The sequence below is a fragment of the Chiloscyllium punctatum genome, chromosome 40, assembly GCF_047496795.1.
Source record: "Chiloscyllium punctatum isolate Juve2018m chromosome 40, sChiPun1.3, whole genome shotgun sequence".
Lineage (NCBI taxonomy): Eukaryota > Metazoa > Chordata > Chondrichthyes > Orectolobiformes > Hemiscylliidae > Chiloscyllium > Chiloscyllium punctatum.
The window spans coordinates 61,112,924-61,129,561 of NC_092778.1; the positions used below are offsets into that span (position 1 = coordinate 61,112,924).

The 16,638-nt window shown below is 40.6% G+C and overlaps 1 protein-coding gene across 3 annotated transcripts; it reads left to right on the top strand.

Annotated features, from left to right (window-relative positions):
* The first annotated feature begins 65 nt into the window (after positions 1-65).
* Positions 66-12,003, top strand: LOC140464675 (uncharacterized). 3 transcript variants are annotated; one of them, XM_072560058.1, is made up of 6 exons: positions 66-373; positions 2,035-2,204; positions 3,879-3,972; positions 6,370-6,529; positions 6,623-6,775; positions 8,095-12,003. In XM_072560058.1, exons 2-6 carry the CDS (start codon positions 2,062-2,064, stop codon positions 8,268-8,270), a joined length of 726 nt encoding a protein of 241 aa, XP_072416159.1. In that variant the 5' UTR covers positions 66-373; positions 2,035-2,061; the 3' UTR covers positions 8,271-12,003. The 3 variants fall into 3 exon arrangements, with proteins under 3 accessions (XP_072416159.1, XP_072416158.1, XP_072416160.1); XM_072560057.1 differs by having other exon boundaries at positions 67-383; XM_072560059.1 differs by lacking the exon at positions 66-373 and adding an exon at positions 415-566.
* The last annotated feature ends 4,635 nt before the right edge of the window (positions 12,004-16,638 follow it).

Below are 16,638 nucleotides of genomic sequence, written 5' to 3' on the forward strand. Positions count from 1 at the left end.
ATGGGCCGCCCGGCTCATCTCCCGGCGCCGAACGGAAGGGTGAGCGAATCAACGTGCGACAGGCACCTCCCCCGTGAAGCCGGAGCGCCGCCATCTTGATAATGGAAACCCTCCCCTCCCCGCCAACGCTCCTTCAGTTCCCGCCGATGTGAGACCAGGGCAGATTCCGTTAAAGTATAAACTCGGCGTAAATATTTATTCACCCAGTCACTGCCTAAGGAGGATGGTGGAGGCAGGAACTCTCAAGACGTTGAAGAAATTTTCGAGTTGAGCATTTGAAGCGCTGCAGTATTACAGCGACCAGTTTGGCGCGGTGGTAGTGTCCCTGCCTCTGGGTCAGAAGGCCTGGCTTCAAGATCTACCTGCTCCTGAGGTGTCTAATGGTAAAATAGCCGCACGGCGAAGGACCAAGTGCTGGAAAATGGGATTAGAATGGATTGTTGTCTGGAGGCTAGCAGTGTTACGATGGGCTGAATGGCCTTTTCCATATGCTGTTTAAAATTCTTTGTGGCATGTGTTTCACTGCAAACCCATTCAGTGGCGTGAACCTGATTATCACCAACAGGGTGAGGGTGCTTACTACTCTTCTGCAGTATGGTGCATCACAGCACCAGGGACCCAGGTTCAATTCCAGCCTTGGGTGACAGTCCCTGTGGCGTTTGCACATTCTCCCTGTGGCTGTGTGGGTTTCCTCCCACCATCCAAAGGTGAGGTGAATTGCCCATAGTATCAGATGGATTAGTCAGGGGTAAGTACAGGGTAGGTTGCTCTTTGGATGGTCGGTGTGGACTTGTCGGGCTGAAGGGCCTGCTTCCATGCTGTAGGGATTCTAATCTTAACTAAAAAGGTCTTGGGTATGATGCCAGTTTTATTTTTTGCCAATAAGCGAAAGACAGAGCATTTCAAATATCTGTGCCCACTTTCACTCAAGTTCTGGCGTTGTTTCTTGGAAGCAAGCAAAATGCAGCAGCAGTTGAAAATTTAAGATCGGTGTTCTGATGGAAACCATCACCCCGCCATGTTTATCTCTGTCCATGTATGTTGCCAGACTTCCTGCAGCTTTTTAAAAAATCTGTTCTTGTTGTTTCACGGATAGTCAGTATTTGAACAGAGGAACAAATCATGAATTCAATGAGGTTTCCTTTTTTTTGTCTCCATCTTTGGTTTTACGCATAAGGGGGGTTGCCCATTTAAGACAGCGATTTGGATAATTCTTTTTTCACAGAGGGTCTTTGGAGCTCTCTTTGCCAAAAGAGCAGACACTTTGAATATTTTAAAGACTTAGATTTTTTTTTAGATTCATTCATGGGATGTAGTTATCTCTGGCTAGGTGACCACTTATTGCTCATGCCTAATTGCCCAGAGGGCAGTTAAGAGTCAGACAAGAATGCCAATTTCCTTCTCTAAAGGACATTTGTGAACCAGATGGGTTTTTCCCCAACAATTGGCAATGAATTCATGGTCATCATTAGACTCTTTAATTCCAGATATTTAGTGAATTCAAATTAGATTAATTACAGTGTGGAAACAGGCCCTTTGGCCCAACAAGTCCACACCGACCCGCTGAAGCGCACCCACCCAGACCCATTCCCCTACACCTAATACTACGGACAATTTAGCAAGGCCAATTCACCTAACCTGCGCATTTTTTTTTGGACAGCGGGAGGAAACCCACGCAGAAATGGGGAGAACGTGCAAACTCCACACAGTCAGTCGCCTGAGGCAGGAATTGAACCCGAGTCTCTGGCACTGTGAGGCAGCAGTGCTAACCACTGTGCCACCCACCATCACGATGGGACTCAAACTCAGGTCCTCACCTGAGTCTTTGGATTAACAGTCCAGTAATAATACCACTAAGCCATCACCTCTCCACTTGGGTAGATAGGCATGTGGAATGATCAAATCAGCCACAATCGTGTTAAATGACCTAGCAGACTCAATGCACTAAGTGACCTAATTCTGCTTCTGGTTTATGTTTAAACACTGATGATTGCAATACTTATGTGCAGTTATAAATGTCATTTTTATTTACAGGTTGAACTGTTTAATGAATAAAGTAACATGGCTGGACAAGAAATATTGTATAACTGCAAGAATCCTACCGTATGGAGGTCTATCTTTGCTCTCTATGGGGATGTGGTTGAAGCAAAGGCGATGGCATCCAAAGGGAAGAAAGCAGGCAAGCTGACTGCACTGGATAAATGGTGAGGGGTTGACCTTTCTTTCATAACTTGAAAGACAACAGCTAAGGCACAGATTACTTTTGGGGAAAAGGTGACTGGAGGGTTGATGAGAGACACCTGATATTGTAATGTTTATTTGATCACTTTGGGAAATTTAAGTACTTAGGCCTGAGACTAAGGATTGGATTTTCATAATGGGTTGAATGTCAGAGAATTTCCATATTTTCTAAGCCTGTCTCTTAGCAGACAGTGGTGCTGTGAAGGGCTGGAGTCGAATCATGCAATCACATATGTAGACCTGTTGCGTATTTTAAGTTATCATTTTAAAGCATAATGTCTTTGAGTAAAGCCTTTTTCACACTTGTTACCTGAAGTTTACAGTATCTTGAGCCATAATACAGCAGTGAAACCATAAACCCTTACTTTTGACCTGGCTTTATAGCTGTATTCTTTACAGAAATTGTTTAACGATTAGCCACAATTAATCAGAATATTGTTTGATTCCTCAAGTGCTTGATCAAATCAAAATTATTTAATTTATTATTGAAAATTAACTCAATCCAATACCAAAAAGCGATTGGAGTTTGATCATGATAGGAGTATTAGTCGGCACATGGCTCAGTGATTAGCATTACTGTTATGGGGATAAGGCAGGAACAATGTACTGATTGAGGATGATCAGCCATGATTATAATGAAAGGTGGTGCTGGCTTGAAGGGCAGAATGGCCTACTCCTGCACCTATTGTCTAACCCCCTGACTGTGCCAGGTCCCTGGCATTGTTCCAGGTATTTATTGGGAGCTGTGCTAATCGCTGAGCCACATGTCACCTGGCACTCCCCACCTCTGCTTGGCTTTCCTCTGGGTGTTCTGGTTTTCTCACATTGTCCAGAGATGTATAGGTTAGGGTGGATCGGCCATGCTAAAATAGCCTTATAGTGTCCAGGGATGTGTAAGTTAGGTGCATCAGCCATGGAAAATGCAGGAACACAGGCATATGGTCGGGGAATGGGTCTGGGTGTGATGCCGTTCGGATGGCTAGTGTGGACCTGATGGGATGAATGGCCTGATTCTATGATGGGGATGTGAGCCTTTGTGTGGGTGAAAACATGAGCTGCCTTAGTCTAAGTGAATTGCAGTTTAGAAATAGTAGCTGCATAGAAGCTGGCAAATGAGAACATTCGGAAATCTCAGCCAGGAGATAACAAAGACGAGCGGTCAGAGATTCTGATGGTCACCCACGGTAGCTCATATTGATAAAACTCTCAGGCTTATAGAAAATGTTTCATGTGCTGGCCCACAAGCTGTGTTGTAAATGCACTGTTGCTTGAATACGGTTTTTCTCTGCTCCATTTACCTTCCAAAGTTACTGAGGGTAGGAAATCCAGCTTCCTTTCAACATGTTGTAATAGTTGACTGATCTGAGGGTGCGTTGCACTCTGTCATACTTGTTTTTGGTAGTTTAAATGATACAAGTGACCTATTAGTGTATTTTAATGGTGTTGTTTAAGGGAAAACTATTGGTCAGCAGAACTTACTAGTGCAATCCGTACATTAAATAGTAGCTAAGATATCTTTTTAATAAACATGTGACTATTGTGTGGCCTATAATAAAGAAGGGGAAAGGTTATTTAAGATGTTTCTTTACTCATATATATTTATGAACGATCTGACTGCTAATTCTTCTCTAACTCAGGTTTCAAGAAGAATTACCCGAGGCTATCTGTAGTCGTAAAGAGAAATTCCTCACTCACACCGAACTGGTTCAGTTGATGGAATGGAAACTCACAGTAAGTATGCTGCGTAGGGTTGGATTTATGTACTAAAGAGCAAGGTGGTTTCTGAATGTTTCTGTACCTTGAAATAATATTTAGGGATGGGAACACTGCTATGTATCCCCTCCTCCATACTTAAAGAATCAGAGTCTAGTTATTGTTCCTGACCTGAGATTCTCACAGTCTGGGATCAAATCTGCCAGTTTAATGTTACACTATGGGGGTTACCCTCTAACCAGGCCTTTGGAGGACCTCCAAGTTTAAATCCTAAAAGACCATTTCTTCCTTTTTACAGAGTGACAGGGGAGTCTAGAGGTGCAGTGAGTAGCACCACTACACTAAGCCGTAGGTAAACAGTATACATACGATAATACAGCATTCAAACCTAAACTAAATGCTGTTGTTTAGAGTTTTTCTGGAAGATGTTGGAAATAATTTACAATTTCTGTCACAGCATTTGAAACAGACACTGAATTATTTTAAAAATGAATTGGAGTTGGCTATAAGATAGTAATTAATTCTATTAAATAATTCAGTGGAACCTCTAGGGCAACTTTTTCACACAGGGTGGCTCGTATGTGGAATGAACTACCAGGGGAAGTGATGGATGCGGTTACAGTTACAACATTTAAAAGACATTTGGATAAGTACATGAATAGTAACAGTTAAGGGGGATATGAGCTAAAATGCATGCTAGTGGGAAATGTTTTGTTTGAGAAACTTGGTCGGTGTGGACCAGTTGGACCGAAGAGTCTATTCCCACAGTCTATGACTATGTGGGGTCAGAAGATCCCCAGACTAAATGGGAGTTATATCAGAAACTGTGTTCAAGATCATTTCGGGGCTTGTTGGCCATGGGAAGAGACTTGACCGAAGGGTTTCATCATTAACCTGCTAATCCAATCAACATGTCCATGACAGGCAGCAAGAGCAGGAATAAGTCCTGATTGGTCATACTTGATGTGAGCTAGTGCACTTCAACTTGTAACCAGAGGGAGATACACATAGTCCTTTATGGATTGTGAAACGTTGCCATAATCTTCTTAGACCATAGTGCTGCTGTCTCATTAGAGAGAGAGAGAGAGACTGCTGGTTTGAACTGAGGACCCCCACTCTTCAGTTGAGGGGAGAGTTGAAAAGGAAAGTCCTTCATGGTACAGGAATTGAACCCATGTTGTTGGCATTACAAACCAGCGATCTAGCCAATTGAGTTAAAATCCCTTTATGGATTGTAACTGCTCACATACAAAATAAAGGAGAAATTCCTTACTTTTCAGTTATGACCATTTCCGTCACACTCTATAACGGATGTGATTTGATTCGGTTCTTCAGGCTGTTTTGTGATTTTATGTGTTCACTGTTATATCTTATGTTTCCTGTTGCTTCTCTCTAAATCCTGAAGATATCATAAGCTGCTCCGTGAATTAAAAAAAACTTCCATTTGGTCAATGGTCTCTGAATTATTTTAAAAATTAATTGGAGTTGGTTCTAAGATAGTAATTAATTTTATGTACCCCACATCTTCAAGGAACATTCTAAACAATAGCATTAAGTGTAATTTAAATGCCATGTTATTGTACATATAATGCTCACTTTTTTTGGGTCTTGGTGCACTAATAAAGTTTATATGCTTATTAAACTGAAACTTATTTTCATAACCAACATTTAGATTGAAAAGCTAGGAATGTCCTTATGTGTCATCTTCCTGAACTTTTTCTGAAGCCTCTACACCGTATTAATGTTGGAGGAGACTAAAACTAGATGCATTATTCCAAATATTATCTAAGCAATATCTTCTACAATGACAAAATAGTTTGTTCATTCTGAATTGAATGGTTGTGATTATGATCAAGTACCCTACTTGTTATGCTTATTGGCATTGTTCATGTACCTTTAGTGAATAATGTTGTGTAACAGAAAAATTCCATTCTCCTTCAGCTGACTTCTTCCGTATAACTTGATCTTTGGTTGAATACCATTTGCCAGGTTTAACTCGCTCTCCCAGTGCAATGCAAACTGCTACAGAATACCATTCTCCTTCGCAGTATAAAGCAGTACAGGAGCCTGCAATATCTTATTATGTCAATGTAACTAGACCTACCATCCATGGGAATGGCAGCATACTTCAGTGAAAGGAATAATCTGGTTGTGATAAAATACATAAAGAATAATGGGTCCTGTATGAATAGATGTGGAAGGATACTGGACTAAAGGGGTGTACAGTGTCATAGAATATTATTTTGTTTTAAAGGGGAATGTAGAGTTTTTCTGGGTTGTAATGGTACTGGAATGGGAATCTGTGTTGCCTGAAGATGGAGCTAGTAGTGTTACTAAGACCCAGCTCCTTATTTGTTAACTTTGAACTTTAGTGATTAATTTGACTTTTTTTTCCCTCTACCCTTTTATCCGTAGCGGGGCAAGTTCCGCCCAACACTGCAGCAGATGGTAATGAGTAATTCGAGGGACAGTGTGGAGGCCTGCACATCTAAAGCTTTCAAACTGCTTCCTGATGTTTCAGCTGCAATCACTGAGCTCAGTAAACTGAAGGCAGTGGGACCTGCTACAGCATCGGGTAGGAAAGAAAACGCTTGTCCGATTACTTGCACTGCTCATCCATCCAGTAAATTTATTATAATGAAATCTTTTATCTCACTTTTATGCTTAGCTGTGCTTGTGGCTGGTGCTCCACAAGAAGCTGCGTTCATGGCAGATGAAGCAGTGGAGTCAATCCCTGGCTTGGTTCCCATTAAGTACACACTTAAACATTACATCCTGTACCTGCAAAAAGTGAGGGAGTGTGCCACGCAACTCAACAGCAGTAAGTTTCTGTAATTTTCACAGCTCTGTACTGAGTACAGAGTTGCTGTGCGCTGAGGGGGAAATTCTGCTGGTGTGTTAATGTAAGAATGTTGAGATGTACTAGGAATCAGTGTAATATACAGTGATCTGAACAGGGTGATTTTAGTAGCTTTACTAATCACTTTAGGAAATGTGTTAAAGATATTCTCTTGCTAAGGTCCTACTCTGTATGTAGTATGAGTACAGGGAGTAACATTATATGGAGGTGCTGGTGGTGGACAAAGTCAGAAAGAGTTATGTTTCAATAAGAGTTGGGAACAATCTATTGTTCTGTGGTAAAGCAAGAAAGGAGCCTCTCTTGAAGTCAAATTAAAGTGCTAAAATGCACAATTCTTACTTTGAGAAATAGGAGCGTTAGAGTGAACAAGGTTCAAATTTTGCAATAGTGACAGACTTCAAAAGTGCTTAATTTTCGGAGGAGCACATCCCTAAAGTTGTGCAAAATGCTTCACGTATACATACTTAATCTTTCTTCAGTCACATCTCTGACAAGGCCACCTGCCTAGATACAGTATTGTGGTGTTATTGGATAAACTGGTCTATTTCAGAAAAGCTAAGCTTGGGATCTACTAGCACAGTAGGCTTGTATTGTAGAATTGTCAGTTACAATTTAACTCATATATACCTTTCCAAACATGTTTGATACAGTGCCACATGTTGGACTTAATGGCAAAACGGAAACCCATAGAATAAAAGAGGCAGCAGCATTATGGATACAAAAGTGGCTAAGGGATAGAAAACAGAATCTTGCAGACTGGAGAAAGGTAAACAGTTGAGGCCCCATGGGTGGCATGGTGGCTTAGTGGTTAGCACTGTTGCTTTACGGTGCCAGAGACCTGGGTTCAATTCCAGCTGCCCATGGGAGTTTGCACATTTTTCTCGTGTCTGCATGGGTTTCCACTGGCTGCTTCAATATCCTCCCACAGTCCAAATATATGCAGGTTAGGTGGCTTGGCCATGCTAAATTGTCCATAGTGTCCAGGAATGTGCAGGCTAGGTGGATTAGCCATGGGAAACGCAATGTTATAGGGATAGAGTAGGGTAGTGTGCTGTTTGGTGGGTCAGTGAGGACTTGATGGGTTAATTGGCCTGGTTTGACACTGTAGAGATTCCATGATTCTGAAGCAGGAGCACTGCTGTTTAATCATGCATCAGTACTTTGTGAGTAGCTCTTTACGCCACTATTATTGAAGGGAATGTGTTAGGGTAATGGCTTATATTATTGACATGACAGTATTTGGGTTTTCTACGAGGTAATGGTGGATTTGCCTTTTACAGATGACTCAGTGAAGGATTGGACCCCTCACAGAATTGAACAATGTCTTTGGACATGGGCTGTGGGCCAACAGGTCAATCCTTTGTTGCTGAAGGGTGTCATGCTCCATCAAAGTAAAACAGTGGACAAAGAAAAGGCCACAACAGCAAGACCTGTCAAAAGGCAGAAAACGCAATGATGAAAGCAGCCATCTCTGAGTGAAAAGTGTTAAATTCTAGCTTTACACACTTGATTGGTGCAGGAAATAGTACAGAGGGTGGAAACTATTCAGTAAAACCCCTAGACTCAAGAGTATAGAATTTGTAAATCAGAGGCCATGGATTCCCAGGCTGCAGACTCAGGTTTGTTAGTCCTGGGATCAGCTGCAAGGCCTCTTTAAAGGGATGTGATTTTTTTTTCCCAGTGAGCAGGGCCTAATGAGTTCAGAAGCACGATTATTGACATCAACAGAACCTGCAAAATGGTAGGTGGTATTGCTGTATATGCACAGGTTATTCTGCTGTTTGATTTTCTCCCAAACCACCCATCAACTGTCTCCCATTCCCCACATTTTTCATTCTAAGGCCATACCTCAAAATAGGGTCACAGAGCAGAAAAAAGGTTTAAAAAGCAATGCATGATATTGGAAACAGAGGACAGGCAAAGGATGATATTCTCCCCCAGAGTCATACAACATAAAAACATCTTGCTCTTCATGAACAATTGCTTTAACTTGAAAGTATCACATGTATAAAATTTATAAAGAACATAAAATTTATATATAAGTTTATATTATGTGTACTTGTTTGGCTGTAAAAATGGCATAATAATCTCAATGAACAAGATCGTGCACCTATCAGTGGGTCAGTAGCAATTTGAAAAAAATGATAAAAAAAAGTCCAGTAATTTTTTTTGCTGGTTTCTGCTGACCTTGGTAACCTGTCCCATCCTTAATTGGTAGAACGAGTGATTTACAAGCAACTATATTTTTTATTCAGCAACAATGTGTACTTGCTTATTGACATCACAATATGGCTATTAAGACACTTGACTTATGGTCCTAAAAGAACAGTCAAGGTTAAAAACAGCTTTGCCTTAGTAAAAAGGAATGAAGTGTGTGTTACTTGATTTATGCTGCTGTCAGTGCCCTCCAATGCTATTGAAGATTTGCTTGTACAGGCTAAAAGAAATGAATTGGAGCTGATGTCTCAGGGAATTCCATGTTTTCCAATATCATGAGTTAACTGTTTCTGATCCCATCGCTTCCATTCTCTGAATGCCACAGGTGTTTTGTGTAGAGTGACAAACGTTGAAGTGATAATTGTGCATGGGCATTATGTTGGCAGTAATCCCAGTTTCCAACATAAACAGCCTGAAATAAACTTAAGGGTCCAAACTAGAGAATGCATAAAGTACAAATATAAAAATGTAACACTTCTTTCAGGTTGTACATTTTTGTTTGCAGTGTCATCAATATAATTTAATGAAACCGCAGAAATCATTAAATTTTTGTGCATGAAATTCAGCGCAACCTGCTTACAATAAAACCAAGTGTTCTACTTTATGGAGCAGTGAATTATATTACCAATCATTGAAAACTCATGGCTCCATTGTTATGAAGATGTGGGTGTACTGTACCTTTAAGAGGGTTAAAAGCAACAGAACTACTTGACAGAACAAAGTGTTCTGAAAAGAAAAATTAATGTAACATTTGGTCAAACAACTCAATTAGCTGGTTGCCTGGAGACAAAAACAAATTTGAATACGACCAATCCGTTTAAATTATACCCCAAAATACCAACCTCCAATTGAGTTTAAATTGAGTATATTGGCAATCTTAAAAGCTAATGACACATTCCGATGCTTTGGGGGTATAAGACCAAGGAAAATTGAACAGTTGGGAGGAGAACTGCAAAACCGCTAGCATGTAAAGACTGCCTGAAAAATAGCCCTCTTAAAGGTACCTTTATTGATCAGTAACCTGTGAAACAGAATCCCCAAGAAGAAGAAAAGAAGACAGGAATAGAGAGAAAAACTGAAAGCTGTCTGGTTTTGAGATAAGAAGTTTTGTTTGGTCAATGTTAATCAGGATTTTTATCGGACCAGTATTGTAGAGGGGAAAGTAAACAATAGGTTAAAGAAAGGAGTTGTAAATAGTTGTTAGTTAATTATTCTCTGTTATACTTTAAGAAATAAAGTTGTTAATGTTTACTTTAAGTAGTTCTTGGCCTATCGAAGTTTCACAAATTACTGCATGGGATAAATCTTTTTCTGTTGTTGGTTTCAATTAAGCAGGAGGGTTTACCCCGTGTCATAACACCATTCACAAAGTACTTTACACCAGGATTTTTCTCAAGTTTTCTTAACCTTTTGTTGTAAATTTTGGCAGAAACCCCATTTCCTGTTATAGCTAAAGTCTCTGTCCATCATGCCCGGCAATCAGAGTTCCCAGGGGAAATTTCTGTCTAGATTATTTGCTGATTTTACACTTTTTAAAAAGGTTTCTCTGAATTAAACTTCAGGAACATGGGGCCTAATTCCATAACTTGTTCAGTTAGAGTTAAAATTGGCCTAATTTTGAAGTCCAGTGATGATGATTGTCTTACCACAAGCACATGCTACGTTTAAGGTAAATGCATAATCTGAAGCAAAGATTTAATCCTTGGAAGTGAGTTTCGTCAGCATTTCTCTTGGTTTTGTTTATGCTGCTCTGCTCAATTACTGTTCACCGTGATTGAATTTTTAATTTTTAAAAAATTCCTGACGTGGGAACATTTCGCCATTCCAAATTCTGTGGTTCTTCTGTTACATTCACTCTGCATTATAATGCAATAACTTGTCACTGATGGTTTACTTAGTTGTATGATCACTGTGCCGCCCTCTGTTAATAAACTGAACATGCAAATTGATATTGCTCCATGTTACTTGAGTTCAGTGTAACCCTACACTGCATCCAGTCATTCACTAGAAATGTGCCATAGTTAATTGTGATCTTTTGCAACACTGATTTGTATATCATACTTTTTATAGCTGAATTCTTTAAAAGTGATTTTTGGCCTTACTGGCATTGCCGTCTCATTACATTACAATATTTTGTAAAATAAATTGTCAAGATTATATGTATTCCTTTCTAATAAATTTTGTTGTTAAATAGAAATGCAATTCTGTGCCTTCAATAAAAGCTATCACGCACATGTTCACTCGTCAGTCATGACCACCAGTTTTATTAGGTCCATTTGTAGAGCATGAGATGTTGGAGTCAACTGAAATAAAGCCTGCAGGGTGGGACTTTGGGGAGACCAGATGATTTTTGAGTGTTTTACACTTGCTTTCAATCTGTAAGTCTGATGTGGCTTGATTGAAACAAAATTTCGAAAGGTCTTGACTCGAAAAGTACCCATTTAAGCAATTAAAATTATGTCTGTTAACTGTTTAAATGTTAACAGGCATGTTTACCAAAAACAAAACACCCATAAGGTTTTTCACACTGGAGAGAAGAAGGAAGAGAGAGAACTTTGTAGAGGTGTACAAGGTAATGAGAGGCATAGATAGAGTGGATAGCCAGAGACTTTTTCCCAGGGCAGAAATGGCTGTCACGAGGGGTCATAATTTTAAGGTGATTGGCGGAAGGTACAGGGGAGGTGTTAGAGGTAGGTTCTTTACGCAGAGAATGGTGGGTGCGTGGAATGCACTGCTAGCGGTGGTAGTAGAGTCAGAGACATTAGGGAAATTTAAGCGACTGCTGGGCAAGCACATGGACAGCAGCAATTTGAGGGGTGTGTAGGTTAAGTTGATCTTAGATTAAAATAAATGCTCAGCACAACATTGAGGGCCAAAGGGCCTGTACTGTGCTGTACTGTTCCATGTTCTATGATCATATATTTCTGTCAGCTCTGTATTTTAAATTAGAAGTTACACAATGTCAGGTGATGTAGGAGCAGCGCTCTGAAAGTTTGTGATTTTAAATAAACCTGTTGGACTATAACTTGGTGTCTTGTGACTTCTGACTTTATCCACCCTATTCCAACACCTGTGCCTCCACATCATATTTAAGTTATACTTATCGAAGATAATGAAGAGCAATGGGTAAGTCTGTAGGTGTAAATGTTGCAACGTATTACACAATATCCTCAAACATAACCAATGCCTTTCCAAGAAAAAGTCACATCTGCAGCACTTTTCTTCTACTTTGTTAAACAACAAGATCAAAGCCTATCAACGCACCATTTATACTTATACATCCCTAGTTTTGACAGAGGGGATATAGAAATGATATTGCTGTTTGTGGAAGAATCTAGAATTAGGGTCACTATAGCATCATTAGGAGCCATCCATTTAAGACACAAGATAATTTCTTTACTCACACAGAGAGTCATAGAGATGTACAGCATGGAAACAGACCCTTCGGTCTAACCATCCATGCCGACCAGATATCCCAACCCAATCTAGTCCCACCTGCCAGCACCTGCCCCATATCCCTCCAAACCCTTCCTATTTATATACCCATCCAAATGCCTCTTTAAATGTTGCAATTGTTGCAGCCTCCACCAGTTCCTCTGTCAGCTCATTCCATACACATACTACCCTCTGTGTGAAAAAGTTGCCCCGTAGGTCTCTTTTATATCTTTCCCCTCTCACCCTAAACCTATGCCCTCTAGTTCTGGAATCCCCAACCCCAGGAAAAAGACCTTGCCTCTTTACCCTATCCATGCTCCATAGAGTCCCTGAACATTTTAAGGCAGAGGCAGATAGATTCTTGATGAGCAAGGGGATGCAATGTTATAAGGATGGGCAGGATTGTAGGGAAGTCAAATCAGTCATGATCTTATTTAAAGTGGAGCAGGTTTGATTGTCTTGCTCCTGCTCATTGTTCATTTGGAAGCAGAGCTGCAAGGTCCCAGTCACCTGTTACTTTAATTCTCACCCTTGCCCCCAGGTCTCCTCTGCCTGCTGAACATTCCAATGAGGCTCCAATGTAGACTTCAGGAACATCATCTTTCAGGCTTTCAGACTCCACCTTGAGTTCAATTTCAGAAAATGAAATATTTTTTGGTCATCAGCATTTTTTTAATACAGGGTGGATCTCACAGTGAAAGTGTTTTTTAAAATTTATTTATGGGATGAAGGCATCACTGGCTAGGCCAGCATTTATTGCCCAGAGGGCAGTTAAAGTCAATCACGTTGCTGTGGATCTGGAGTTACATATAGGTCGGATCAGGTAGGATGGCATATTCTTTCCTTAAAGGGCATTAGTGAAAAACAAGATGGGTTTTTTTCCTCAACAATCACTTCACAGTCATCATTAGACTTCTACTTTCAGCTTTTACTGAGTTCAAATTACACCATCTGCTGTGGTAGGATTCAAACCCAGGTCCCCAGATTATCACATGGGTCTTTGCATTAATAGTCTAGCAATAATGCCACTAGGACATTGCCTCCTGGTGGATATGGGTACAGTTACAATTATTTAAAAGACATTTGGTTACATTCATGAATAAGAAATGTTTGGAGCAGTGTAGGCCAAGCACAGGCTGGCTGGTTTGGTTTGGAAACATGGTCAGCATGGACTGGTTGGACCAAAGGGTCTCTTTCTGTGCTGTATGACTATGATTCTGCGTACAGTTGGCAGGTTATTTTTTTCTGTTCTTGCCCAATCTCCATTCTGTCCTCTCCCAGTTACAGACTTTCCACTTCTTTTTAAATTTTATTAAACACTACAGTTTACAAACACTTAATGTTACCAGCTGTCTAAAAGAAACAGCAATTTAGAAGGGAGAGGGGCAGAAACGCCAGGCCCCAAACCCTACCGTTCAACCAATTTTCAGGGAAATGAGAACAAACCTCAAATTTACAGACTTTCCATTTGTCTGAGACCCACCCACCCTTTGATTGAAACATTTGCATCTTTGACTTGTTCTGATGAAAGGTCATTAACACGAAACATTAACTGTGTTTTTCTCTCCCTCTGTCGATATCTCGTGCTGAGATCTTTTCACTGACATTTTCTGTTTTTATGTGCTTTCCAACATTCACAGTATCCTACAGCAAAAAAAGAAAAATACTGTGGATGCTGGAAATATGAAACAAACACTGAGACTGCTGGAGAAATTCAGCAGGTCTAGCAGCATCTATGGAGAGAGAGAAACAGAGTTAATGTTTCAAATCTAGTATGACTATTCTTCAGAACTGTACTTCAGGCCTGATTTTCAAAGATTTCTTTCAAAGTTTGTCTTGATAATGAATCAATTTCAGATTTTTATAGCAGACCTCTCACCAGCGGTGTGCTGCAAGGATTGGTGTTGGCTCCACTGCTTTTTGTCATTTACACAAACGATTTGGATGTGAATATAGGAGGAATGGTTAGTAGTTTGCAGATTACACCAGAATTGGTAATGTAGTGGTCAGTAAAGAAGTTTATCTCTGAGTACAATGGGACCTTGATCCAGTGGGCTGAGGAATGGCAGATGGAGTTTAATTTAGATAAATGTGAGGTGCTGCATTTTGGAGAGGCAAATCAGGGCAGGATTTATACACTTAATGATAGTCCTAGGGAGTGTTGCCAAACAAAGAATCCTAGAATCCCTACAGTGTGGAAACAAGTCCTTCAGCCCAACAAGTCCACACTGACCCTCCAAAGAGTACTCCACTCAAACCCATTCCCCATTACTCTACATTTACCCTTGCCTAATGCACCTAACCTAACCCTGAGCATGATGGGCATTTTAGCATGGCTAATTCACTTAACATTCACATTTTTGGACTGTGGGAGGAAACCAGAGCACCCAGAGGAAACCCATGCAGGCACAAAAAGAACATGCAAACTCCACACAGACAATCACCCGAGGCTGGAATCAAACCAGGTCCCTGGTGCTGTGAGCCACCGTGCTACCCCTAGAGACTTTGGGGTGCAGGTTCATAGTGCCTTGTAGGTGGCACCACAGGTAGACAGGATAGTGAAGAAGGCATTTGATATGCTTGCCTTATTGGTGACCACATTGAGTATAGGAGTTGGGATGTCATGTTGCAGCTGTACAGGACATTGCTTGGGCCACTTTTGAAATACTGTCTTCAATTCTGGTGTCCCTGCTATAGAAGGACGTTAAACTTGAAAGGGTGCAAAACAGATTTAAAAGGATGTTGCCAAGGTTGGAGGATTTGAACTATAGGGAGAGGCTGAATAGTGTGGGGCTGTTATCCCTGGAGCATAGGAGGCTGAGGGGTGACCTTAGAGAGGTTTATAAAATAATGAGGGTCATGGATAGGGTAAATAGACAAGATCTTTTGCCCAGATAGGGGAGTATAGAATTAGAGAACATTGGTTTAAGGTGAGAGGGAAAGCTACAAAAGGGATCTAAGGGGCAACGTTTTCATGCAGAGGATGGTGCGTGTATGGAATGAGCTACCAGAGGAAATGGTGAAGGCTGGTACAATTACAGCATTTGAAATGCATCTGGATAGGGTTTTGAGGGAAATTGGCCAAGTGCTGGCAAATGGGACTAAATTAATTTGGATACCTGCTCGGCATGGAGGAGTTGGACTGATGGGTCTGCTTCCATGCTGTACATCTCAATGACTCAAACATTAGCGATCTTCATGCAATAAAATATCCCAAGGTGTTTTATGGGGGGAGCCAGTAGAAAAAACATGCACTTTCAATCAAGAATGGTAAAAGACTGGTGAGTTTAAGTGACTTTAAGTGCTAATGTTTTAAACATTTTACTAATGTGAGGATTATGAGTGAGCCTTTGATTTACCCTCCTTAGTTAGCTGGCGTAGGACTGTCTACAGACAATCCTGATGTTCCGGCTAGAAGAAAGGGAGGACTGCAGATGCTGGAGATCAGAATTGAAAAGTGTGGCACTGGAAAGGCACAACAGGTTAGGCAGCATCCGAGGCCTCGTTCCTGATGAAAAGCTGACCCCTGAAACGACGGCTCTCTTGCTTCTCAGATGCTGCCTGACCTGCTGTGCTTTTGCAGCACCATACTTTTTAGCTCTGGTGTTCCAGCTGTCAATTCCAGGTTGTTTTCCAGAAACATACTCTGGTGTATATATGTGAAGCTCTCCATTGTACAAACAGTGGTGTCTATTAAACCATAATGCTATTAGCTGGTATACTAATATTTTACAACCCTTTACAACTATTAATACATTATGAACATTACAACTATTTCACTCTGTAAGAAAAGAGTGGAAAGATTTTCACTTTAAAATTAACTCAAATCACTTTTGTTTTAATCAGGACATGCATTAATCTCTGAATTGTATGCTACATAACTTGAGTTATTTCAACAGTTTCTAAAATTTTAACAGGTTGCAAGAATTAAGGTCCTCAAGAATATTACTGACACCAGTCAGGCAATCCAATACGCTATGCTGGTCAGAACCTTGCCAAAATTGGTAGCGATCCTTTGAAAGGGTTATTGTTCCAAGGATTAAATACAAAGTTAAAAATCACACAACACCAGGTTATATAGCCCAACAGATTTAATTGGAAACACTAGCTTTCGGACTGCTGCTCCTTCATCACAATCACCTGATGAAGGAGCGACGCTCCGAAAGCTAGTG